This window comes from Bombyx mori, chromosome 4, assembly GCF_030269925.1.
Source record: "Bombyx mori chromosome 4, ASM3026992v2".
In the NCBI taxonomy this organism is placed as follows: Eukaryota; Metazoa; Arthropoda; class Insecta; order Lepidoptera; family Bombycidae; genus Bombyx; species Bombyx mori.
Genome location: NC_085110.1, coordinates 1687936 through 1714581, shown reverse-complemented (window position 1 = coordinate 1714581; position 26646 = coordinate 1687936). Strand labels below are relative to the sequence as shown.

At 39.2% G+C, this 26646-nt stretch overlaps 1 protein-coding gene across 1 annotated transcript; it reads right to left on the bottom strand.

Moving 5' to 3' along the window:
• Positions 1-1617: 1617 nt before the first annotated feature.
• LOC101735700 (uncharacterized) lies at positions 1618-16330 on the bottom strand. Its single transcript, XM_004929105.5, has 6 exons — positions 15894-16330; positions 4606-7035; positions 4328-4525; positions 3549-3690; positions 2719-2931; positions 1618-2247 (listed from the first exon to the last, which is right to left on the bottom strand). Exons 1-6 carry the CDS (start codon positions 15957-15959, stop codon positions 2159-2161), a joined length of 3138 nt encoding a protein of 1045 aa, XP_004929162.1. The 5' UTR covers positions 15960-16330; the 3' UTR covers positions 1618-2158.
• Between the last annotated feature and the right edge of the window lie 10316 nt (positions 16331-26646).

The following is a 26646-nucleotide window of genomic DNA, read 5'->3' as shown; positions in this document are numbered from 1 at the left end:
CTCTCTCGGAGCGTGGTGCAGGAGAGACGATCAAAACTTGTGTCTGAAGTGGAGAACTCTCTGGGGCGAGTCTCCGAATGGGGTGAATTGAACTTGGTTCAATTCAACCCGATAAAGACACAAGTTTGCGCGTTCACTGCGAAGAAGGACCCCTTTGTCATGGCACCGTAATTCCAAGGAGTATCCCTGCAACCTTCTGGGAGTATTGGGATACTTGGGGTCGAGATTTCGAGCGATGTCCAGTTTCGGAGTCATCTGGAAGGCAAAGCCAAGTTGGCGTCCAAAATGCTGGGAGTCCTCAACAGAGCGAAGCGGTACTTCACGCCTGGACAAAGGCTTTTGCTTTATAAAGCACAAGTCCGGCCTCGCGTGGAGTACTGCTCCCATCTCTGGGCCGGGGCTCCCAAATACCAGCTTCTTCCATTTGACTCCATACAGAGGAGGGCCGTTCGGATTGTCGATAATCCCATTCTCACGGATCGTTTGGAGCCTCTGGGTCTGCGGAGGGACTTCGGTTCCCTCTGCATTTTGTACCGTATGTTCCATGGGGAGTGCTCTGAGGAATTGTTCGAGATGATACCGGCATCTCGTTTTTACCATCGCACCGCCCGCCACCGGAGTAGAGTTCATCCATACTACCTGGAGCCGCTGCGGTCATCCACAGTGCGTTTCCAGAGGTCTTTTTTGCCACGTACCATCCGGCTATGGAATGAGCTCCCCTCCACGGTGTTTCCCGAGCGCTATGACATGTCCTTCTTCAAACGAGGCTTGTGGAGAGTATTAAACGGTAGGCAGCGGCTTGGCTCTGCCCCTGGCATTGCTGAAGTCCATGGGCGACGGTAACCACTCACCATCAGGTGGGCCGTATGCTCGTCTGCCTACAAGGGCAATAAAAAAAAAAAAAAAAAAACAGTTTTGTAAAAAATTAAAAAAAATATATAGTTTTTTTTTTATTACTAGTTTGGCAGTCGAGTACAAGACTAAGCTCGTATTAAATGTATCGTTCCCATAGTCATCACAACGTGAATGCCTTCACTCGTTTTGAGATGTGAGGTCGACGTTTTTTTTTTTTTTTTATTGCTTAGATGGGTGGACGAGCTCACAGCCCACCTGGTGTTAAGTGGTTACTGGAGCCTATAGACATCTACAATGTAAATGCGCCACCCACCTTGAGATATAAGTTCTAAGGTCTCAGTATAGTTACGTCTCAAATGTATTAAACAACGGCTGTTCCACCCGTCCAACTCGAAATAGGTACCTAAGTCGTTCACGTGAAACACGACTAGTCCCATGTTCACAAAATCCTTATCAAAAGATACTGATGTTTTTGGTCTTTATTTAAGCACTATTATGTAAAAAAAACACATATTTTTTAAGTCCAAGTTCATTTGGTAACTTTGTAGCTTGTAACTCACATAATGACACTAAAATAGCAACACTAGGAAGAGGCACAAACATCTAATAAAGCTATAGGCGCTGAGAGAATAAGATAGAATAATTACTATTGTCGTCTTAATTCGTGTAAACTCCACACATATGTTTTTAAAATTAAATAAATTGTTTATTTAACTTTTTATTGTGAAGATTTATAATGGGAAAATGAACATTAAGCGTATAATTAATTAAGTAGTTTATTTACAAAACGCATATAAATTATCATTACATCCTAATTTATATTTACAGTCTTAACAATAATATTAATTTATCGCGGTTCAATGTGTACCGTTCAATGAATATAATGGAATCTGATGAAATAAGCTTCGACACTATTATGAAAAATGAAACGCCGTAGGTAACGCAGACAACACAATGCTTTCCGTGACTTTTATAATGTGAAAACAACATTTAATTTTAAAATACGTAACTCTGAAGACCTTTAGCAAAAAAAAAATAGTATTTTTTAGTTGAAAAGGTATATCCTACTCTATATAATTTTTAAACTGTATTTTTAAGCGCTTGTGTTGTCTACAGAGAGCGGCTGCATCGTCCTCTAAGAAAACGAATAAACGACTTAAAAACAAAACTGTTGTTGCGAACGTTGTGAGCGACGTGACAGCTGACTCGCGGGGTCATTGACCTCTCGTGTCGCGGGACGAGTGTCGAGTTGCGTCGGTCGGGCGCCCCCCGCGCTCCCCCGCCACCCCCCGCGCCCTCGCCCCTACAGCACGTTGTCGATGGCGTGTATGACGCCGTTCGTTGCCGGGATGTTGTGCGTCACCACTTGCGCGTTGTTCACTTTAATGCGACCTGCAAAATTAAATACATCATGTGGAATTGTATTTGTGCAGTCCAAGGAAAATCGACTGCTTATCTCTGATTATAGAAATATTAAAATGTCTGAAATACTTCAAGAACTTGTGAATGTTCTAGTTCTAGCTGCTGACCAAGTCTTAATTTCATACGAGATGTTGCATACAGTGACTCATATGTGGCAGGTTTTTTTTTGCTTAGATGCATGGACGAGCTCACAGCCCACCTGGTGTTAAGTGGTTACTGGAGCCCATAGACATCTACAACGTAAATGCGCCACCCACATTGAGATGTAAGTTCTAAGGTCTCAGTATAGTTACAACGGCTGCCCCAACCTTCAAATTACTGCTTCACGGCAGAAATAGGCAGGGCGGTGGTACCTATCCGCGCGGACTCACAAGAGGTCCTACCAGTAATGCACACAGTGACACATCAGGGCGGGCTGCGGAGTGGAGTCTCCTATCTTACCAGAGTTTTTCTGCAGCGTGAGGGGCTTAGCGTCTTCCATAGAGTTGCGCAGCTGGTAGTAGCGCATGCCGGCGCTGTAGAGCGTGCCGGGCAGCACGTGGCGCGCCACCAGCTCGTGCGCCCGCGCGCGCTCCGTGAGCTGGGCCAGCTCGGCGGGGGGCAGGCGCGCGAACGCCGCGTCCGTCGGCGCGAATACCGTGTAGGTTTTGCTTTCTGAAGTAAATGCAGAGATTTAGCTCCGGCGGATTTTGTGTACAGCCGTTATAACACATGCACGTGTTGTGTGCGGTGCTTGCGGGTTCACGGACGGCACGTGTATGTAACCCCCATGAGGCATGTGACATAATGCATCGTCGAGAAACATGTGAGATGGAAGGGACCGTGGGGGACTTGTGCCGCACCCCGTCATCGTGTAATAACTGTTTTGCTTTTTTTTTCTACCTTAGCTGAGAGCCTTGAGAGTCTATTATAGCGTAGCCTTAACTAGTAGGTGAGCTCACGGGGCTCAAACCTGATGACGTTGCTAACACGAACCCCAAGCAAGAGCCGTGCTTCGCAGAATCTACCACCGGATCAGAAACGCGACTCACTGAGAAGATCCGGCGAGAAACCCAGTGGGCTGTGTCTGAGGGTTACTGTTTTGCAAGTGTCGGTATTGAAGTTCTGTATTGTATGACATTTCACCCAAAATTTACATAGAAAACTCTGGTTTTGACTTAACATCAAAGTTATTACTGTTGGGCCAGTTCAATACTATAATCAGACATTGGCTTGGTTGGCTTTCTGTGATCTGTAGAATTAAGAAAGTGAAGAAAAAGCTGGACACCCACCGGCCAGCGTGTCGACAAAGCCGCTGGCCTGGAGCGCCTTCAGGAAGGTGGTGAACCTGCGGTCGCGGTCCGCTTGCAGGGTCTGCACCAGGTCCCCGACGGGCAGAGGGAACATCACCCTGTCCACCGCGTGAGCAATGCCCTGCAATTTGAAACGGCGACTTCTGAAGTTTGAGCTTTATTGCATAGATAGGTGGACGAGCTTACAGCCCACCTGGTGTTACTGGTTACCGGAGCCCATAGACATATATCTATAATGCCGCCACCCACCTTGAGATATGAGCTCTAAGGTCTCAGTATAGTTACAGCGGCTGCCCCACCCTTCAAACCGAAACGCATTACTGCTTCACGGCAGAAATAGGCAGGGTGGTGGTACCTACCCGTGTGGACTCACAAGAGGCCTACCACCATTAATGCTTACTTACATTCGATATAGATCATTTAATATCTTTATCATTATTACTAGCCTTAAAATTTACAAACAATAATTAATCAGAAGGAATATAATCAAATCAAAATTTTCTCGAATTTATTGTGGTATTTCTGAGTATTTGTTATAAACATATGTGAATTTGTTGTTTTTTTATTTGTTTTTATAACAATAACAACTATTTTCGCTATAGCATATTCAGCGGACTTCTTCTATGTAATATAATACCCTACAGGCCGATTTTCGAGGAGTTTTGTATTGGCGGGCACTTCGTTGGTACAACCAATTAACGGAGGTGCCACAGGTGTCACTGCAACATCTCCAAACAGTTCTCATAATAAAAGTTTACCTGTGGGATATGAATGTCCTTTTTGTCCTCCAGCACCCTGGCCCCGTTGATGGTGGTGACCTTTACTTCATTCCACTCGACGTCATGCATATCATATTGGTTGACTCTGAGTTGGGTGCCGGCGAGGGAGACACCGGTCATCTCATCCTGCAGGGATCCGATGTCGAAAGCTCCTGGGATGACGTGGTGGAGGAGCAGCTGTGGGTCAAGTTAGTATTTGTTGTTAGGTGTTGATATTGGAGATTTACAAGGAACTGATAAAATCAAATGAAACTTACACCACTCAGTAACCGTGGATTGTCCTTGAACTTCTCTTCAGCTTTGTCGGGTCCGCCGAGCTGTACCAGCAACGTCCTAAACGCCTTGTCGGTCGGGGCGAAGATCGTGTATGGTCCGGTTTCATTCAAGATACTATCTAAACCCGATTGTTTCAGATACTTCGCGGTCGCAAATAGTCCGTTCTCTTTCAAAATTTCCACAAGACCTGGGTTTGCTTCTCTATCATTAAAATGTGGAGTTGGTTCGCTATAAGTAGTAGGGACTGTACTAGATCCAATGATAACCAAGTCTTTGGGTGTTGTCCTATAGGTCGGGGTCGAGTTGATGATAGTTGAGAAAGTGGAACTAGGATATGTGATCCTTGGAGCATGGCTGATGCTGTTTCTGCTCGACGAGTATTCGTATGATGGAGAACTCGATTTGGCTGCATGTCTTTCTGTAGTGGAGACTGCCACAGTCGGGGGTACGTAGGGTTGCGTCTGCTGCGATGTTGTTCTTGTTGATTGAGAACGGTGACTCTGGTAGGTGGGCGTTGGAGTTGTATAGATGGGACTGGTCAGTCCGCTTGTCCCGTGACTAGATGCTGTTACATAGCTCGAGTAGCTCGAAGGTAGGTGTGATGAGGCCGCTACGTAGTCAGTGGATTCAGTCGACGGTCTAGATGTAGTTGTAGTTGTAGTTGTACTACCTACGAATAAGCTATTGGAAATTTTAGTCGGTCCTGGTAATTGTATTTCGCCCCTCTTAATCTTATTTAAAATATTTTCGACCTCAGGACCTTCTTCAGTCTGTTGACCGTTCGCTTTCACTCCTTTAACCTTATATGATCCATCGTCTTGTTCTTCGAGGAAAACAAACGTTACTTTCTTTTTGTTTTGCAAATCAGTTGGTATTTTGGAAACCTCTTCAAGTTTGCCGTTCTCTGCCTGTTTGACGAGTTCGAAATTCGCTCCTGGAGGTAAAACGCCTTTTGTCAGATCTTCAAATGTGTTTCGATTGTCTTTTTGTAATTCACGGACGGCGGACGATATGTGCGCTAAATTTGAACTTTCTGCCGTGATCGCTCCCTTCGGAATAAGATTAGGGTTCGTCGTCCTGATGACTTCGAACTTCTGTCCGTTCAGATTGATTTCTCGAGACGTGAAGTTCTTGCCATTAAAATCCTCAGGATTTTCGGCCAACGCTACCTTAAGTTGCTTCAGAATGTCTGGTTTCTGTAGTAGCTCAGCGCTTTTAGCTCTCAGGTTGTCGTCAAATCCTTTGGTTTCGCTCTCCTCCAGTAGATTTTTGATTTCGTTGTACAATTTTTGTTTGTTTCTGTCCTGAGGCGGATGTCTGGTTCTGGATTTCGGTCTCGCTGTGTACCTGCGCGTCGGAGGTGCCGGCGTTGTGGTCGTGGTAGTCGTTGTGGTCGATGTCGTTGTAGTCGGATGATCTTTTTCGTACATTTCGACAGCTTTCCTGAATAAATCCGTCTCATGAGGCTGAATGGGTCTGCTGCTAGTCTTTTCTACCTGCCTGTTGGTATAGTAATCGTAGCTTTCCGTCGTGGGTATGGTCGGAACGGTTTTAGTAGCTTGTTTACTAACGAATTCTTCGTGTAGTTTCTGAACTTGTACCTGTTGTTTCTGTTGTTGCTTTTCAACAAACTCCTGATGCTTCTGAATGATACGTGCTCTTTCTTGAAGTTCTTTCAATTTCTCTAAATTTTCTTTCGATTGTTGCTCTAGGATACTTTGTATTTGTTCGTTTGAATACACAGGTGCTTGTTGATTTATCGTTGATTGGAATGGTATTTGACCATTGTTAAGATTTAGGGGATTCTGAGGAGCTAGATTTGGGGCCGGTTGGATAGTGATGGGATTGGGTCTATTGAAAATAGGTTGACTTTGAGCTGCTGCTACGGTTGGCAGGAAAGCAGCGGTAGGGTTTTGCTGTCCGATGTTCACGGGTTGCGGCGGATTGGGATTAAAAACAGGTGGATTTTGTGATGTGGGTATGTTTTGATAGGTCGGTAAGGTGGGGGCGGCTTGCGGTAAAATGTTCTGTGTCTGTTGTGATAGCTGTCTAATGTTCTGTTGGTAGTTGTTCTGCAGCAGTGCAGGGTTAGCGCTCTGGGATGGACTAAATTGGAACGCATTGCTAGGCAATTGCAAGGTGCCTTGACCGCCAACATTAGGAACGCTTTGAATCGGTAAGTTCTGAGATGGAATGTTCTGTGTTAGAAGACCGTTGAATTGCGGAACATATGGCTGTTGGAGCTGCGGGTAAGGTTGCTGCTGGTACTGCAGAGTCGGCGCGGGACTGGTCAGTAGACCTGCTTGCTGGAAGCTCTGCAGAGGTGAGTTCAGGCCGAACCTCGTTTGGTGCTCATTGAAGCCAGGGTGTTGTGCAGGTGGCTGTCTTCTTACTTCGAAATCATTTTCTATCTGCAAATAGAAAAGAAAGCTTAAGGTTACTCAATACGTCATTTACCTATCAATATTTCAGGTATCAGGTATGGTTCAGGTTCAGGTATGGTTTAGTCCAGTCCCTGGCCTAATGCATTCATTTGTATCTTTAATATGAAACTGGACACGGATACTTGTATTTTTAGATTTCCTGAAAACAACTTACATATTTTGAATCTATCCTAATCACGACTATTAGCTTCATAACGTGACGAGTAGTGACGACCAGCATGGGTTATGGGATTACATCAATAGTTTGCTCATCTAGTCATTGAGATTGGTCAAACGATTTCAAAAGGAGCGGGAAAAATGATTGCCTTTAGAGTTTATTTGTTTTATTCGCGAATTAAGTTGGGGTTGTGCCCCACTTTTGAGTCCAGTTGTACAGGAAGTGATCCTAAATAGAGCTCCAAATAGGTGGTATATCTGTCTGCGTTATCCTTATTGAATAGTTAATAAATTAAATTCACAGCTAATATAAGTACAATGTTGTAATATGTTAGGGGTATATATTGTACATAGTTGTGTTATTACATTACTTACTAAATATTTAGCACGATAAAGTCAACAGTATTATACAACGTAATATCTTAAAACAGCATTTCACAAAAAGAAAACCAATTATATGTGTTATAAAGTTCTGTTAAAAGTGAAAAAAGTGCTAATTTGAAGAATCAAGTGCTAATATTTGCTGTTATTTTAAAGACAATATATTGAAATGTAGTTCTTAAGGTAATAGAGTTCGAAATCATTTTTGAATATCTATCTACGATACCACATGCGGAAAAATCCAAAGATGAAAATTTAAATTTATATGATGGTAGATAAAAACTAATAATTTGCTTAATGTTATGTAAGTTATGAAATAGCTTCAGAAGAATCTAATTAGTTTTCATGTAATGCAATTAATAAAAGTATTGTTATGAACAATAATTAAATAGCATTGAATTAGTTCATGTGTTATACTATTCGATACGATTTTTCATATATATTTTTAGATCACATAATAATACTATAGCATAAGTAATATGCAGCTAATATGGTCTCTGGAAACAGAACTGCAAGTTAGGTACTGATAGTAGGTCGTGTTGTTAGCCCGCTCACGTTGATAATATCATCCTGGCATTATCCATATAGCAGCTACTATTGCACAACACTGTCTTATATTAATGAGCTTTAATAGGGTCTGTTTTATTTATATCAATTCATAACAGGAAAGCCATTATGATGCAATTGAGATATCGCAAAGTCGACCGCAGTACTCTGCTTGAAATTAGGAGTGACCACTTAATGCATCTGTCCATCTATTTGAATAATATGTAACTTCGAAGTAAAAAATGTATGTCGTAGACCGTAGGTCTGGTCCGTTCTGGTCTGGTTCAAAGCCGCTCAGCGTGCTATAAAAAGTGTGTGCTCGGAGTTTCTTTGATGGATCCAGTCAGAAATGAGGAAATCCGTCGAAGAATCATAGTAACATAGCCCTAAAGATTAGCAGCCTAGATGGGCAATGGGTCGGACATACGTGTCACAGACCCAAAGGCCGATGGAGCAGACGGGCTCTGGACCGGAGATCGTGTACCGGTGAGCGCAGCGTAGGGCGTCTCGCTGGACCAGGACTTGGCTGGATCTGGACAGATGACTTGCAGCGATATATTGGAAAATATTGGATGCGGAAGGTGGAGAACTGTCCATTGTAGTGGACTATGGGAGAGGCTTACATCCAACAATGGAGAGATACAGGCTGATGATGTTGATGATGATGAAGTGAAAAATGTACGATATAACAGAAAGTTTATCATGAAAGTTTTTGACACAAAGTCCCTTTAAGGAAACGACAAAACATAAAGTAATTAACGGATCGTGTCGCTATCGTATCGTGAGTTATAAACACTGTATCATCTCCCACATCGTGACGCATCGTTGGAATGAAAGCGCATTCTTGATACGTGAGCCTGTTGACGCGGTCTTGCACTGTTTCGCAACTGCAGGAGACAGTGGAATTGAGCAATGTATTTATTTACTTGAAAGTTTGTACATAACGTTGGGTATTTTGTTTGTGTTGTGTTTTGCAAGCTGTAACTATTTTATAAGAGAACATAATGACTTACTGTTTTATTGGCGCTGTGGCTCTTAATTGTCTTACGTATGGGTATACAACTATTTCTGTTGTAATATATGTAGGATTGGTCAGAACGGAACTTATGAAAAGAGTGTGGGACGGAGCGTTAAGATGTGAGAGAGAAAACGGTAAGAAAGGGAAGAGATAATGACAGACAGAATGACAGAGAAAAGGAAGATGATGAAGACGATTGAATGAGCAAGGCATAAAAAAGGTGTCAAATAATTTTTTATTATTACGAGTATAATACAAAATATTTGAGAAAATGCAAAAAAGGAATAATATTTTATGCGGCTAAATCCATATACTTATACCCGTATAAATTGGTGGCAACCTTTGTCTGCACGGGGATGGACAGTCATTTTAGAATACAAATAAAGACACGAGCTAGACGTGTGTCAATGTGAACGGTGGTCACCGTGTTGTGATGGGCTCCGCTAACCTCTTAGCTCGTGCACTCATCTATATGATAAAATGTAACGACCTATTCCGCTGTGGGTACCGTTGCTCGCGGGTACAGTCATAGACAAACTGGAACAATTCTTTATTACGATTAGTTATCTGTTGTATATTATATAAGTATTATAATATTACGATCTAAAGACTACTGTCGAAGCTATATTTTTATCTTTAGCTTAGTAGGAAAGTTGACGTTTAATACGTAAAAGAGGTGCAAATCTTGTCCACTGAGTTTCTCGTCTGACCATTTCAGTGGGTCGTGATTCCGATACGGTGGTAAATTCAGCGAAGCACTGCTCTTGAGCTAGGGCTAGTGTTGGCAAATTCTTTCAGGTTGAGCCCGTGAACTCAAGAGTAGTCCCTTAAGCTACCTACGAGTATTTAGGCAAAAAAGATGCCTTCAGCCCTTACTTTTCTTTCTAATTGTATTTAAAATTTGAATTTTAATCACAAATATATTATTATATTACGCAACATTACGTTGCCGCAAAGCAGTACTGTCCTGCACTGAGTGTAGGAATACATAAAAATATAAATTTAGTATAAGATAAAAAAAAAAACAACAAATGTGTATGGCGAATGTATACATACATATAAAGTCAGTTGTATGTATGTATGTATGTATTAAGATTTGTCATTAAAACATAAAAGTGTTAATTTGACGTTATAATTAGCCAAGGTTGAAACGTGAGGTGCATTCATATCGAAAACAACGGCACAAATTTTTACAAGCAGCTAATATTTTGCTAAGGCAATACTTGCTTAACCCATGTTCACGAACGACTTCCCCGTTATAGTAGGTACATACTATTGTGTAATAAAAATAAATTGGAATAAAATTAAAAATTTGCTTAATGAAACAGTTTGTTTTAATTCAATCGACATCCCTTTTAGATATTTATTAGATTGGTTTTATTTATGGTCTCCGATTGCCTAACCCCGCTAATTCGACTACTTCCTTCAGGATTCCCTCTAGCTCGATATACGACCTTTCCTGATTTTTTTATTGCTTAGATGGGTCGTCCACCCATCTCACAGCCCACCTCGTGTTAAGTGGTTACTGGAGCCCATAGACACCTACGACGTAAATGCGCTACCCACCTTGATATAAGTTCTAAGGTTTCAAGTATAGTTATAGCGGCTGACCCACCCCTCAAACCGAAACGCATTACTTCTTCACGGCAGAAATAGGCAGGGTGGTGGTACTTACCCTTACGGACTCACAAGAGGTGCCGTGAAGCAGTAATGCGTTTCGGTCTGAAGGGTGGGGCAGCCATTGTAACTATACTGAGATCTTAGAACTTATATCTCAAGGTGGGTGGCGCATTTACGTTGTAAATGTCTATGGGCTCCAGTAACCACTTAACACCAGGTGGGCTGTGAGCTCATCCACCCATCTAATCAATAAAAAAAAAGGTCCTACCACCAGTTTCCACAACTGTTCCTTATCTAATACCGAACAATTTCCATTGGACGCGTAGTTTAAATAATGATTCGTAACCGACTCCCGTATCTCCGTTTTAAATAAAACATCTATGACAATTCTGACGAAAGCAAAACTTTCTACGTTTTGTGGAAACTCTGTTGTTTAGTATGCGCACCTTGGCTCATTACTCATTCCTCGAGGAGGCGGACAGTGAAAATGGATGGAGTTTTAATTGCGTCTGTCTTGTTCGAACTCGCGCGTATCCGAATTGTTTAATATCAATGTTATTGAGACTTCGAGATCAGTCTAGAATTCATGTTGAGGTGAGGCGTGAACTCGTAGTCAAATCTACAACAATAAATGGGTACAGCGATTTCGTCTTTTTCATCTAATTTCTATTCAACCATTTTGGTGCTGAGCTTATTTTCACTTGTAAAGAAGAAAGGAGTAATTTATGAAAAAAAAAAAACTTAAAAAAAAATCATTGCTAAATTCATAGCAAAATAATTTGAAATGGCGATACCTAATACCTATATCAAATTGCGCCATAATCGGTATTCCGACGATTAATGTAGAGTCCATCTATCGACATTTAACGTTGAAAAAGGCGGTAAAATCTGTAAAATTCGGTCGTATCAATCACGGGTCAACGAACGACCTCACAACGGAGTGGCGCACGAAGCGGAAAGTTGTCTAAAACCGGTCTCAGTTCCTACCGGTGAAAGTGACATGTTACAGACGAAGCTCGTGTTACTGTTGTTACGTGATGTATAAGATCACACCTGTTTAGTTCATTTATTTATTTTAAAAAAATATCCACATAAACATTATTTCAACTCAGAAACAATAATTAAACGCCAAAATGGCAATCGAAATATGTACTCCTTAGCCCACTGAATTTCTCACCGGATCTTCGAACTCTACTTAGTATAGTAAGTCACGATTTTGATCCCGTGGTAGATTCTGCGAAGCACTGTTTTTGCTAGGACTAGTGTTAGCTAAGACTCCCCCTCCCATAGACACATCCCACTGAGTTTCTCGCTGGATCTTCTCAGTGGGACGCGTTTCCGATCCGGTGGTAGATTCTGCGAAGCACTGCTCTTGCTAGGGTCAGTGTTAGCATCAATTCGGTTTGAGCCCCGTGAGCTCACCTACTAGTTAAGGTTACGCTGAAATAGCCTCTCAAGGTTATCATCAGATTAGGTACAGAAAAAAAAAGACTCCCCGGTTGAGTGCGTGAGCTCACCTGCCCGCCCGGGCGTAGCTGGAATAGCTTACGCTACCAGCGAATAGGTAGGAAAACGTTCAGAATCAGAACATACAGAAAAAATATGGAATATTAGATATAGAATAGGTCTGCACAGCACTTCTGATCAATCATGATAAAATTTCAATAATACAGCAAGAAATCGGAGTTTTCATTATAGTGTTTCAAGCGTTAGGCAGGCAGCGGCTTGGCTCTGCCCCTGGCATTGCTGAAGTCCATGGGCGACGGTAACCACTCACCATCAGGTGGGCCGTATGCCCGCCTGCCTACAAAGGCAAACAAAAAAAAAAGTATCGATGTAGTCTCCGTGTGCTTGTAATTGAAACGTGATGAATAGCTTGGTATATTTTTGGGTCAAAATGAGAGCCCTCCTGTTTGTGAAGTAGATCTATAGGTATATCCCTAGATCACATAACGCATGTGCCGTTATTACATTGAGGTATCAATCGTATTATGTAGCAATATGGAGCAATTACACCGCAACACATGAATATTTCGCGTCTGGAATAGGCAGTATGATGGTATTGGTGATTATCTGTGCAGAGTTGACCATAAACCACTCCTGATATTATACATCGTAATTCAAATAAAAAATCAATCGAATCAATAGCTTGGTGTGTTGTAAGGTTGGTGTGTTCAAAATTTAATAATTAATATCCTAATTATAAATAAAAATACATTACTGTTATAAAATAAAAAACATTTGTCGAGTCTCTACAACAATGTTAAGTTTTAAAAAAACATTAAATCGACAAGTAATTATGCTTTGCGTAAAATTGTTTATTGAGATTGCAAAACAGAGATGACCATTTATAAAAATTACGACAGGATTGTTGATGAATTTATTCCACCGTTGCGCGGTCTATTACGGTGTCTATGATAAATAATTGTGGTTTATACACTTGAGATCATAGCAATTTTTTATTTCATTCCTAAAAAAAAGTCGAATCTTTGGCGATCTTGAGAATAGACGAGACGATTATCAAAAAAGAGATACGCTGGAAAAAGAATATCGGAAATTATATTTATGGGGTTGAAAGTGTCCGAATGTCCCTATTTGGGGACGTCGAAAGGCTATTGCTGTAGATTATATCAGATGTTTGAAATAAATACATCACTTAATTTGTAGCGGCAGAGAAGCGATTCTTTGAAGAAAAGATCTACAATGGAGATCAGGCACTGTAATGTGCTAACGGATCGAGCTATTTCTAGCCATAGTGAACTCAAACTCAGGCTTCCAGATCAGATGCTCGGAATCATCGAGAATCCAAGCTCACCTTAAGATGGACAGACTCGCGGGCATTCTGGGGGGTCATTTCTCACGGTCCAGTTCCAACATCCTAGGTCAATGATCACCGTATTTTAATCACAAGTGCACATCATCTCAACGTGTTATGATGATAATTAAAAGTGATCGATTCTATTTCACGGTCGCGATTATCAACTCAATAAATTAGTTCTTATATAATCAGTACCCACAGCACAGATCTGATGAAATTGTGAAATTTACAGGTCGCAATTTATATTTATTTATTTAGATTTCAATGATAAGTGATTTATAGAAATCGTCGTTTTGATGTAGGTACACATAAGATCAGAAACAAATATGATTTATTCTCCTAGCCGGGTGTTAGATATTAAATTTAATTCAATCATGTTAATATTAATTAAGTATCAAGTTCAATTCAAGTATGTATTAAAAATTATATTTATATGTTATTCGGCAAAATTAATATTGTTACAAATACATATTATTTTCGAATATATTACATTTGTTTTATTCGCTGCAGTCTTTGTTGTCTGTGGATTATTTAGTTCAAGATACACGAAAAAAATATACTAAAACTTGTTAATAAAAAAAAAAATGTTCAGTAAAAAGACCATTGAATTCTGAATCTGCAAAACGTGTTTTAATGTTAATCATTGTGATAAACAAAGGTTACAAATCACTAAAAGCAACCCGACAGAAACGTGTTCGTAAGATGAGCGATGCTGGAGAAAGCGCGTGTTCTCGCGCGCGCACACGTAACACGCGACACACGAGGACTTGTACAAATAACTCGCCTGTAAAATTACTCTGTTCAGGGTTGAACATTTAAAAAAACAAAATGGTAGGTAGAAGAGCACATCCCTTTGCCGTGACGACAGACCTCTAGAGCATTACTGCGTGAATTCTAACGTCTGCCTGTCTCAATGAGGTCGTAGCCTCATGTTTTGCGTAATAACAGTTGTTCTACTTTGTTTTATATTAATGTTACAATAAAGTCAAAACGAAGTCACCTTATACCAGGTCTATGTTAAATTTGAATATAATCAGGGAGTCTACCAACCCTATTATTGTAGCCTAATACAGGTATAAATCATGTACAAAATTAGACTTATATAATAAATCCATTTTTACTGTATTGATATGAATAAAATTAATAAATATGAAGAAATATTCGCAAATCAATGCGACAATCCCTTTTTGTGAAATATTTCCTTAAATGTAACCAAGTTATGAGTTTGGACATTTTCTTTCAATTAATTATCAATAATATTATGCTTTTCAACCTGGATGCATACGCTTTGATGACAATACATAGAGCCAAATTTCTGTCCAATGTGTCTTTGATCTTAAGAGACTGGCATCATCAAAAATCAGTATTTTTGAAAGGTACACCTATCAAGTTTTGCCCTTTTTGGAGCCGAAGGTTAGTCCTGGAGAAGGGATTAATATTGTTTCTTAATTTCTCACAAGTTGTTGTACGTAAGACTGACGGTGAGGAAAATAAGTCTTCTAGTAAAAAAACACAAAACTGTAGGTTTTTTTTGGTTACTGGCGATTAGAATAGTCATGTACGCATGAGTTCCGTGTACTGCTCTCAAACTCATTTAAATAAGTCAATGAAAAACCTTTAATTAATATTTGTTCTTCACAAGAGAGTGAGACAATCAGATCGATAACTTAATTACATTGGCGCACGCTACGATTTCCATGTCGAATTGATACAAACGAAGAATTTAATGATTAAAACAACGATTTTTTTTATTTGAACAATCGTTTATGCACGCGATTTTACAATTACTAGAGTAGTAATCTATGCAGATTATATTTCGTTTAGAAATGCAGCATGTTTTTACGATTTTTGATAATACCTAATTAATCAATTTCCGTAAATAGACATCTATCTAGCTAGCCATCTATCTACATACGCCATAACGTTTGGAATTCAGCAATAAACAAATGAAAACCATCGAATACAAGCTTCTGTCATTAAGTTGTTATTTTTTTCCCAGCAGATAACTATCAATATTTTGAATATTTACGGTTTTATCGTTACATTGCCATCATTCTTATCTTAACATTGTAAATTAAATGAAGGACTTTCAGAGGCTTCATAATTATGTTACTTAAAAATTACACCATTGTTTTCACGGTTCGTAGCCAGCCTCTCTTACACTAAAATTGAGCTGTAAGATTTACTTAAAATTTAAATTGATTATAGTAACATTTTTATGATTAGATATGGCAAGCCCAAATGCTATGGTAGCGATTAAAAACTGTACAGTAAACAAATACTTACTCTAGGCGCAGTTATGGCGCTGACAGCATGCGCCAACAACAGAAATTGACAAAAGCTGCCCCTCATGCTGCACTCTCAAGAAGCAGGGCGGCAGAGTATCATCACACAAAACACCCACTGTCCAGCGCTCGGCGCCCACTCACCGAAGTTTTTGAAGTATTCAATAAAGCACAGATAGAAAAAAAAAATTAAACACTGACACCGAACTTTTCCGAATTCAAAATTTTTAAGCGGGAAACCAAAATTTGACAGGTTTGTCAGTTGTAGTTTTTATTCCGTCGTGGCTATGGACGCGCGCGGAGACGGTCTAGTCGGCAGTAGCGCGAGCGCAGAGAAGCTTTCCGTTTTACCGCCCCTACTCCGAACGCCCCTACTCGACGTTTCGAAAGGATCTCTTCATAATGTGAATCTGTTAGGGTACCGTACCTTGTTTATCGATATGTAAAAACCGTTTCGACTAAATTATTTCGGTTTGAATGTAGTTTCATTTTTTTAAATATATATTTTTATAACTAAAGTAGCGTGTGCCTTGAATCTTATTTTTTTAAGTAGTGACCCGCCCTCGCTTCGCTTCCGAAACATTAAATTTTATTATTGATAACTGAGTCCCGCGATGTTACCCGCGGTTATTGTCGTACCGCGGGTGATGCCGCGGGGCGAAGCTAGTCTAAAGAAAGTACACTACTTTCTTACTCCTTATATCATCAGCTACCTATCAGTGAAAGGCTCATCAAAATCAGTACAGCCGTTCCAGAGATTAGCCCGAACAAACAGACAGACAGACCGACAGACAGAAAAAATTTGTAAAAAATGCTATTTGGGTGTATGTACCGTATATATATTCATATGCATGTAGTAAAAAGCGGTTATTTCAATATTAGAAACAGACACTCTAATTTTATGATTTATATCATTTTCACTGTATCACTAAACTATTCTGGCCCCTGAAACCGTGATCGTAATAAAATGATAACGACAAAAAAAAGCAAGTCTTACGTTTTCGGGGACTTTCGATTAAAAAATAATTAAAATGAAAAGGATTAAAATAATTAAAAATAAAATCGTAGATAACAAAGTCAATTCAAATATATATTATTTTTTCTGCATGAACTAAAAGAACAAAAGAACAACACCGTGAACTAAAAGAATAAGTTTATTAGAGAAAAAAAAACCGCTGCATACTATAAATCTACGAGTATGTTGCACAGCCATGGGGTACTACTGTGAGTAAAATAGTTCGCGTGGTAAAGCGGGTTTTTTTTTCAAATAAGACCAAGTAAAGAACTGTATGTATTAAATCAATAGCATTTGTAACAATTTATATACGTTTAAATTTATATCTCCTGATATATCACCTTGCTTGGTTGGATTTTGTAGTTTATTAAGCCCTCGGTGTATTTGCTGGTCATGAGTACTCAGGCGAGCTCACCTGTTAGATGGTTACAGGATACTTCGTAAACTAAATTCCGTCATATAACCTGAGAGATAGAAGTCGAAGTCTTCATCGTCATCATCCTCAGCTGGATACGCCACTGGGTCTGGGATTCAGCTCTCCGGAACCATTTCTTGCCGGCCAACCTTCGCAAGTCATCGCTCCAGATGGCTGCGGGCGTCCCACTATTGTCGAAGTCTTAATTTTATTGTGTAAATTTTGTTCAACTCAAAATACAGAAATAGATAGTAAAATTTTACATAGTAATCTCATACAATATCTACCAATCGTACGGAACATCTCAAGAACTGACAGACATAAATCAATCAATATGAATGTTATAAATGCTTAAGTTTGTGCGTCTGGATGTTTGTTAGTCCGTCACGAAAAAAATGCTGATCTTATACCGATGAAATTACTCAGAAATATACTTTTTATCATGGCCAATGGCCATTCGTGCAAAGCATGATATGTTTTAAGTTTCATGTACTGGCGGATCTACAAATCTGGCTGGTGGTTCATTCACTCGTTATTACGGAAAAAATAAAAAATTAACGCGAGTGAAACCGCGTGGCATGTTTGTAGAATATACAGTCCGCGAAGACGCACATACTTTTTAATTATAAGTTACACAAATATTCCGCAATGCAAGTCGATACGTGTAGGAAACGAAAATGGCCATTTTTTTTTAAACATTATACTCTGTTAATAAGAGATGAACCCAAATTTTAATGTCGCTTTGATGTTTCATAATTATTATATTATTACAGCATTTGTTTCGACTGCGGTTCTGCTTTGTATTTTTACATCGAAATATTAGACATTTTATGAATTGCTATTATACCTTATCTGAAAACATTATACTTAGGTACAACGTAGGTTAGTATTCATTATTATATTAATATTATTAAATTATGTATTAACATTATTTCTAGAAAAGCAGAAAAACATGCCGATTTTCTAGGGTAGTTTTAAATCGATTTTTATTCCATTACTATCGCTCGTCGAAAATAATTTTTCTTGGCAATCTGTTAAGGCTGACACCATTTTTCTCATCAGTCATATTCAGCTAATGAGTTACTTAAGTACCATTCATAAACTTATAAACTACCATCACATCATTTCTACTTTTTTTTCAACGTGTTCAACGGACAAACATGACTTTACAAACTTCGCAATAGATAAACATGTAAGCCGCCGATTACTCGCTAACAAGATGCTACATTGTTATGATTATTGTTGTAATTTAACAAATATGTAATAGAATAGCCGGCGTCATTATATATTATACATATTGCGTAGTGACGTTTGACACGAATTTCTTAATATGTCAATTTTTTTTTTTTATAATTTAATCAACAGGTGCTGTTGGTTGTTTTCGTAATTTTATACAACTTTCGGTACGTCGAACGATGATCTTCGAGTTTTAAAATGTTACAATTGAAGATCGTATATAAGATTCAGCCAGAACAGATAAAGACTTTTTTATAATATGCCAATGATTAACAGTAATTTATGCTGGTAGAAGTAATCGACTGTTTAATATCGATTTAAGCGAGCGTACTCAGAAACAAATGAGAACTCATATGATATAATATAATTATAAATTTTAAGGCATGGGTCTGCCCACCATGGCAACGGTAACAACTCACCATCAGGTGAGGCCGTATGCTCTTCTGCTTACAAAGTCAATAAAAACAGTTATAAAGATAAAAAGTTATATGTTATATACCATTTAATAATTTATTTAGAGCATCCACGTACTTACTATATTTTGCACAATAATATACTAAGTGCAAGAGACCTTTCAAATTTAAAAGCCTTTGTAGTATAGCCAAGACAAAAAAGCATGTTACGTTCCATTATGCACACGCATCACCCGTGTTTAAGCTTTGAAAATAAAAAGATCTATTGCAGCAACTTCCGTCTAACCCTTTTGCAAGCCGATGACTCCATTTGTTTGAAATCTTATGGTAAAATCATTAATGAAGCGCGATATCTGGTTTTGCAATTTTCCTAACGTACCATGAACACAATGCCTGTTAGCAAATAATTCACAGAGTCGGAATTCGTGAATAGCCCGAGTAAGTTACGATTTTGATATGGAGTCTGTAATGGCTGACGGCGGATCGGAAAACGCGCGAAAATTCATATCATTGATTAGGTTGTTAGAGAAGTATTTTTCTTTGGCGTGGGTGATTGGCTATCGCTTGATCGTGAATTGTCCGGTAAAAGTTGGAAAAAAGTAATTAATTAGTGAAAGCGACTTATTGTCTTATTCAATTTGAGTTGCTCTCTAGAATCAAAAAACTGGTTCCTTAATTTAAATAAAAATATTTCATTTTTATGAAGGTAACAATTAGATATGTACTTATATGGTACTTACAATTATTCCATGTTTTACACGATTATTAATTCCATACAATAAACATAATCGATATTACTGGTCGCCCATTGGTTCACATATTAAAATAAATTTTAGGAGTTGGAGTTGGAGCATTTCCCTACGTTTGCCGCTAGGGGCACTGTTCAAACTGCATACAAATTTGAGTTAACTTTTACGCTATCGAGAACGTTAAAAAACCCGCATTAAGCACACTGATTTCAATCTTACAATGTAGAAGTTGAGACCCTGCGACGCGCACAAAAAAATACCCACAAATTTACATGAAATAAAATTTATTTTAATATGTGAACCAATGGGCGACCAGTAATATCAATTATGTTTATTGTATGGAATTAATAATCGTATAAAACATGGAATAATTGTAAGTACCATATAAGTACATATCTAATTGTTACCTTCATAAAAATGAAATATTTTTATTCAAATCTAGGAACTAGTTTTTTGATTCTAGAGTGCAACTCAAATTGAATAAGACAATAAGTCGCTTTCACTAATTAATTACTTTTTTCCAACTTTTACCGAACAATTCACGATCAAGCGATAGCCAATCACCCACGCCAAAAAAAATATAAATATTATTAGATATTATTTTGAGAAGTCTTCGTCGTCGCATAGATTTTGCTTCATCACTTATAATGCCGCAATGAGTAACCTAATATCACTATAAGGCGATGGCGCAACGGTGAGCACTAGAATAAGAAATAACTAAAGTTCGTGATTTCCTGCCAACAATACTACACTGTTCAATATTTAAAAAAAAAAACCCCAAATTCGTACATAAGAATCATCTACCCTATCAATATTTCCGACCGAGAGGGCTGGTGGTCGTGGCGCCGACGACCGCCGGTCCGGCGTCCCGAGGGGGAGGGTGATGGGAGAGATGTGCTCCGCACTAAACGCTTCACTTTCCCCCCTTTGCCTCTTCATGAGTTCTGTCTCATGCGAGGTTTGGACGTTTGTTGTTGAGCGACAGGAGGTTTTAGTCAGTTCGACTCTGACATGCTCCGCCCTCTATCCCCAGTGGAGGGTGGAAGTCCGGCGATTTCCTCATGACAAAAAAAAAAAAAAACCCTATCAATATTTAGAAAATATAGTACACAATACGTCCTTCGCACACTCTCGCACTGTTCGTCACACGTGCCCGACCGTTACCATCGTTGTAAGTGTTAAAATTTTCACAAATAATTCGTTTTGTAACTTCACGCTTCAGTTAATTTCATGAATCGACCATTTAGATACGGCACTTTGGTCTAATTCTTATCTCGGACGTGCGTTATACGTTGAAATAATAAAAACGATTTATAAATCGTTGGAGAGCCTTTTTTTTTCTACCTATCCTGATAGCCTTGAGAGGCTATTTCAGCTTCGCCCTAACGTATAGGTGAGCTCACGAGGCTCAAACCGGGAGTGTTGTTAACACTGGCCCTACTAAGAGCACTGCTTCGCAGAATCTACCACCGGGTTGGAAACGCGACCCACTGAGAAAATCTGGTGAGAAACTCAGTGGGATGTGTCTATGGGTTAATTTACTCGTCGAGACCTTCGTCCCAAGCGACGGGCGCGACGAGGACGGTGACCGGTGCTTGAGGTACCTAAAAGGACCGATAATGGATCGGGAGGATCCGTGCTTAGGGCGACGTCGACTGCTTACCATTCGGTGCACGGGATCGGGTATGAAGATAGCCTACATAGATAGAATGGCCACTTGGATTGACGTGTTAATACTAAAAGTATTGAATGTCTCCTCGCGTCGTTTCCTCACTGCTGAGGGTCGTGACCATCATATTTTGACAAGATTTTACTTCTTGTAATCCAGCGCCTCCGTTGATTGGCCGCATGAAGGACTTCGTGGAATGGGATCCACGAACCTCCTTGTCGGACTGCACGGTCTCTTTCCTTTTCCTTCCTTAGTATTAAATGTACATATTTTTAAGCTCTTAGGGGGCGGGTCACGGTTGGGACCCCGGTCCCGACCTCTGCTCGGCGGCGGCGGATTTCTGCGTTGTGAGCTTTGCCTTACCCGCTCCGTCGCCTCCTTCTGCGAGATGGTCCACTCGCAGAAGTCGAGCATAGCCTTCCACGCCTCGTCGCCACCAAGCATCGACGCCACGACGCGACTCCAGGCAGCGACAAAAGGTGGACTTCTGTTAGCACGTTTTTATTAGCTTTGTATATTTGTTTGTATGTAATGAAATTTTGAAATTATAATTTTCATCGACTTCAACATGTCCGCTTAACAATAATAGCTGACAATAATAAAAAATAATAGCTGAACAGTTTCGAAAACATACAAAGGTCAAATTATTTATTACATCGGTTTGCTGTTTAAGCGTGCTTCTTTATTTTTTAACCTACATATATTCGTTTTAGAGAACTTTTACGTTAATGTGGTAATCATAGTCTCTCTGAGCTCGGATAGGTATATTAGTCCAAAGAAAAAAAAACATAATGCCACTGTTTTTATAACCTTACACTAGAATAGTGTTCTAGTTTTTTGTTTTTCATTTTCGTAAATAAGCAATACTAATGAAACATTCAGACTAGTTACAGACATTTAAAATTATTGCCAAATAAAAAAACACTGACCCGATCTAATTACACGAAAATCGATTTATCACTATTTCATGAGCACGAATAAAAATAAATTTAATATATTGTTTAGCTGTTCATAAAAATTAGCTTTTATAAGGAAAATTGTCGCATTATTTTTGTAATAAAGTTTGATGTTTACTCATTCAATGATTTAGGTATTGGCTTAGAGAAATCGATGCGGATATCAGTAATGTGAGTGGTGCTTAATGATATTTTAAAAGCACGTTTGAAGAAATCATAGTGGCAATTACCGTGGAAGGGGGATTCTTTCCAAATCTGAAAGGTATACAAAAAAAACGTCTCTGAAAACAGATTATCAATGAGCACACATAGCATGGATAAACTTGGCTTCGATGGCGAGTGCTGCTCTAATAAAACGGACATCTTCATCTTATGCAATGTCGCACTCCTCAATATATGATTCATAAAACAAAGAAAACAGACCCTTCGTATAAAGAGGCTCCAAAGGATCCGTGAGAACGGACTTATCGACAATCCGAATTACTCTCTTCTGTATAGAGCTAATTAGAAGTGGCTGGTATTTGGAAGCCTCGGTCCAGAAAGAGGAGCAGCAATTCATGCGAGGCCGGGCCTGTGCTTTGTAAAGTATAAGATCGAGAAATACTGAAGTGAGAAAATGGCAATAACGGTCTCTAGAAACCCAATGATGAACACAGCGTTTCCAGATAGCTCTGCGCTGGAGCCGGATGATGCGAAAGTCAAATGAAGATTATGAGAATGATTTAAAAGAAAATCTCAATGCATATATGTCATTTTAATATTTATAGTGCTGAGCTTATTTGTACATATTTTGTAGTAAAAGTGAGTACGTACGTAAAAAGTAAATACTTGAAAAAAATATTCACTCAAAACAAATAAAAAAATATATACTAAATTCACAGCAAAACAATTTTAAAATGGTTATTTATAAATGTTATTAACTTATTATACAGGTTATATGTGCGCGCGCCAAGTTATGCCCGTACAGGTCGATACGGATAACTAAACTACGCAACAGTCGGTATTCCGACGCTCCGCACTTTATACGCGTTAATAAAGAGTCGATCTATCAACGGTTCCCGCTCTAAGGGTTAAACGTAAGCCCGCTGAGTTTATCGCCGGATCTTCTCAGTAGGTCGCGATTCCGATCCGGTAGAAGATTCATTCGCGAAGCAGTTGCCCTTGAGTTGTTAGGTCTCCTTCGGAGGCGCTCGGGGAGCTGTTAGCAAATCCCACCCCTCCTGGCTGAGCCTTTGCTTACCCACCTGCCCTGGTGAAACTGGAAGGGTCTCCGGGCCACCAGTAATCCTTCAATCATAAAAAAAGAGGTTAAACATAGGTTAAATAAACTATAACTATAGGTAGCATCACGAGATGATTTTTTGTCAACCGATGAGACAGCACAGCGGTCACGCACGATTTAGTTACGTAGCATGTCGTGGTTGTAAGATTTGACACACTTAGCAAACGGAACTTAGTGTTGCCAGACGTAGAAGTTGTTTACAGACATATTCCGATAGACAAGCAAGCAGTTTTAACGCACATTATTACTTACAAAGTACCTTAAATGCTCGTGAATGTTCAGGCTTACTGAAACTGTAGAAAATGTCAACGAAAATAACGAGCAATCTCTTTATGTAAGTCATTACTTTTGCAGTGCAGCCACAAAGATGATGAATTTAATAAAGTGCTAAATATGTTTCTTTCTGCATTACTTTTCCCCATTTGCTGCATATAAAACAGTTATACGGACCTCAATGCATCAATTTCTTCATAAGGGATATCTTTGAAATGATACACTCATAGCTATTAAGCAATCCTCTCACTGGAATTGTTTTCTTTATTAAGTGCTATTTTTAGAAAATTGTCCCCAAGAGACCCACCGTCTCATACATCGTGACTGTTTTGAAGGCAAATTACTCAGCTTATTCCTGCGAGACCTGACACAATAGTTAAAAAATCGGAATGTTGTCTCGTAAATAATAATAAAAATAAATAAATAAAAATAAAATAAATAAGTAACATAACATAAGCATTACGGCCGTTAAGAACGCCCTAACGAAAATGCCCGAGATACGTACCTAATGGAAGTTAGTTAGGAAAATTTAAGTGAGAGAATACGACTCGAAGATGAGCAGTTATCTTGAGAATCATGAAGTCCCTTCAGCACACCGTTACGTGGTATGCCTTTGAAACCGAATAAATACATATACTAGACTATTTTTATACGGCAACTAAAACCTATTATAACTTTAAGTCTTTGGGGTTTACGACAAAGGGAAGATCTTCCACCGAGCGGGTGATATTGGGGACAGGAAGCGCGGTGAGTCGGCTGCGATGGTCCTGTTGAGGCTGCGATGCTGGCTTGCTGTGGGACGACTGTCGATGACTTGTTTTTATCTGCGAGAATGCGGGAATTGTGGCAGCCGAAGTTCTTGATGCGCTGATGATGAATCAGAAGGTTGCGTGTTCACATCACGTCGGAGGTCACCAGTTTGGGGCTTAAGACAAAGGGAAGATCTTCCACCGAGCGGGTGATATTGCTCGGTAGACCGACGGTCCGAATGTTGTTGCTCGGAACTTGTATATATGCGCTTTATCTTGAAAATGTCGTAAGCGAGATTCAAGCATCTGTCAATTATCTTGCGTTGTATGATGGCTACCCGCCACAAGTCTTTCATAAAACCTCGGCCCGATAAATGGATGGAAAAGATTCTCACATACATTAGTTTCGCTCTGTTAATTTGAATTCCCAAACAAAGGAGCTAAATCTTAATTTCACAATATTTTGTTTTACTAATAAATCTTGAATAGTTGTGTATTTAATATTGTAAGAGCTGTGTTTTTTTTGTGTCTTCTTAGATGTGGTAACCCAGAAAACGGAAGAAAACTGAAGGCCATCCGGCTTGGGTGTGGTCCCAACATGACTGTTATGTAATGCATTTCTAGCACCATAATGATTAAAAATAAAGAAAGTATACTAGTTTCTGATATACTTTACATATTATACATAAGATGTTAAAATCCTTAAAAAAATAGGTCTGTAATCGAAGGTTTATGGAGGAAAATATTCCTTCACAAATCTTATTTTGTCCTAATTGTGATAGTTAATAAAATCACAATTTTATCGAATGTACTTAGTATGGCTACTATATATAGCTAGTATAAATACTGTTACAATAAAATAAAAAATCTATTGCAATCATTTGCCGTATTTATAATTAAACTAGCTGTACCCGTCCGCTTCGCTGGGCATTTAAAATTAACATTATTATTTCTCACCCCCACAAAGATTCTCATTATTAACGCCCACGCAACTGGTGTAGGGAGTCCAACACTCATATAAATATTAGCATATCCATTAAGTACATATATTTTCTACATGGATACCAAGTTTCAAGTTAATCGGATGCATGATTCAGTAGTTATAACGGAACATCGTACAAACTACTGTAGATTTATATATAAGAATATACCTAGTCTTGCCATAAATACTGTTACAAAGTAAAACAAAATAGTAAAATAACATTTATTACTTTTACAGTGTGTTAGTTTAATACATAAATATAAAACAATTTAAAGTATAAAAAGCTTATTCGAAGTGGTCTCCATTGGCTGCAATACAGTCCTTTAAACGTTGAGGCCAGTTATCAATAGAAGCACGCACTCTTTTCATGGGAAAATTTTTCACTGCTAATCGTACGGATTGTTTTAGGGACTCCAAATTATAATGGCGTTTAGAGCAAGCCGTACTCTCTAAAACTGACCATAAATCATAATCCAACGGATTAAGATCGGGACTAGACGACGGCCAGTCTTCAGCTCTGAAGAGGTCCGAAACGTTCGTTTCCAACCAAGACTGCGTAGACCGAGCTTTATGACCTGGCGCCGAGTCTTGCTGGAAGGACCATTTTTTAAAAACACGGTAATGAGGCCATTTAATATTCTAATGACGGTGGTGGCTGCACATGCGGGCCTCCACTACACACTACCACAGTAGAAAATGTAAACAATAAAAAAATACGTCCGTATAATCGAGATCAAATATCGATGAAAAAAAATCACAATTTTTTTTATGAAATGAATTAAGTTAAGTCATGTGGTCTGTAATGTTCCGATAACATTCCAACAGCTAACCGAATGCAGTTACGCAATACGAATACCTCGCAGAGTTCACCACAAATTGTGATTTAACGTCATTCAACATCTTTGGTTACTTTCACTCTTGACCTTGCTGTGGAGAAAGCTTTGTGCGATCTTCACTTCACACATCAGCGTTCCCATGGCTAAATAGTAACAGTTATGCTCAAATTAACTTACTA

Bases quoted from the DNA above. Each gene is read 5' to 3' on its own strand.
- LOC101735700 (XM_004929105.5), bottom strand. From the start codon at position 15,959: ATGAGGGGCAGCTTTTGTCAATTTCTGTTGTTGGCGCATGCTGTCAGC. The intron at 4,526-4,605 runs GTAAGTTTCATT...CTTGACCCACAG, and splicing joins ATCCACGGTTACTGAGTGGT to CTGCTCCTCCACCACGTCAT. The intron at 2,932-3,548 runs GTGGGTGTCCAG...CATTTACTTCAG, and splicing joins CTTTGTCGACACGCTGGCCG to AAAGCAAAACCTACACGGTA.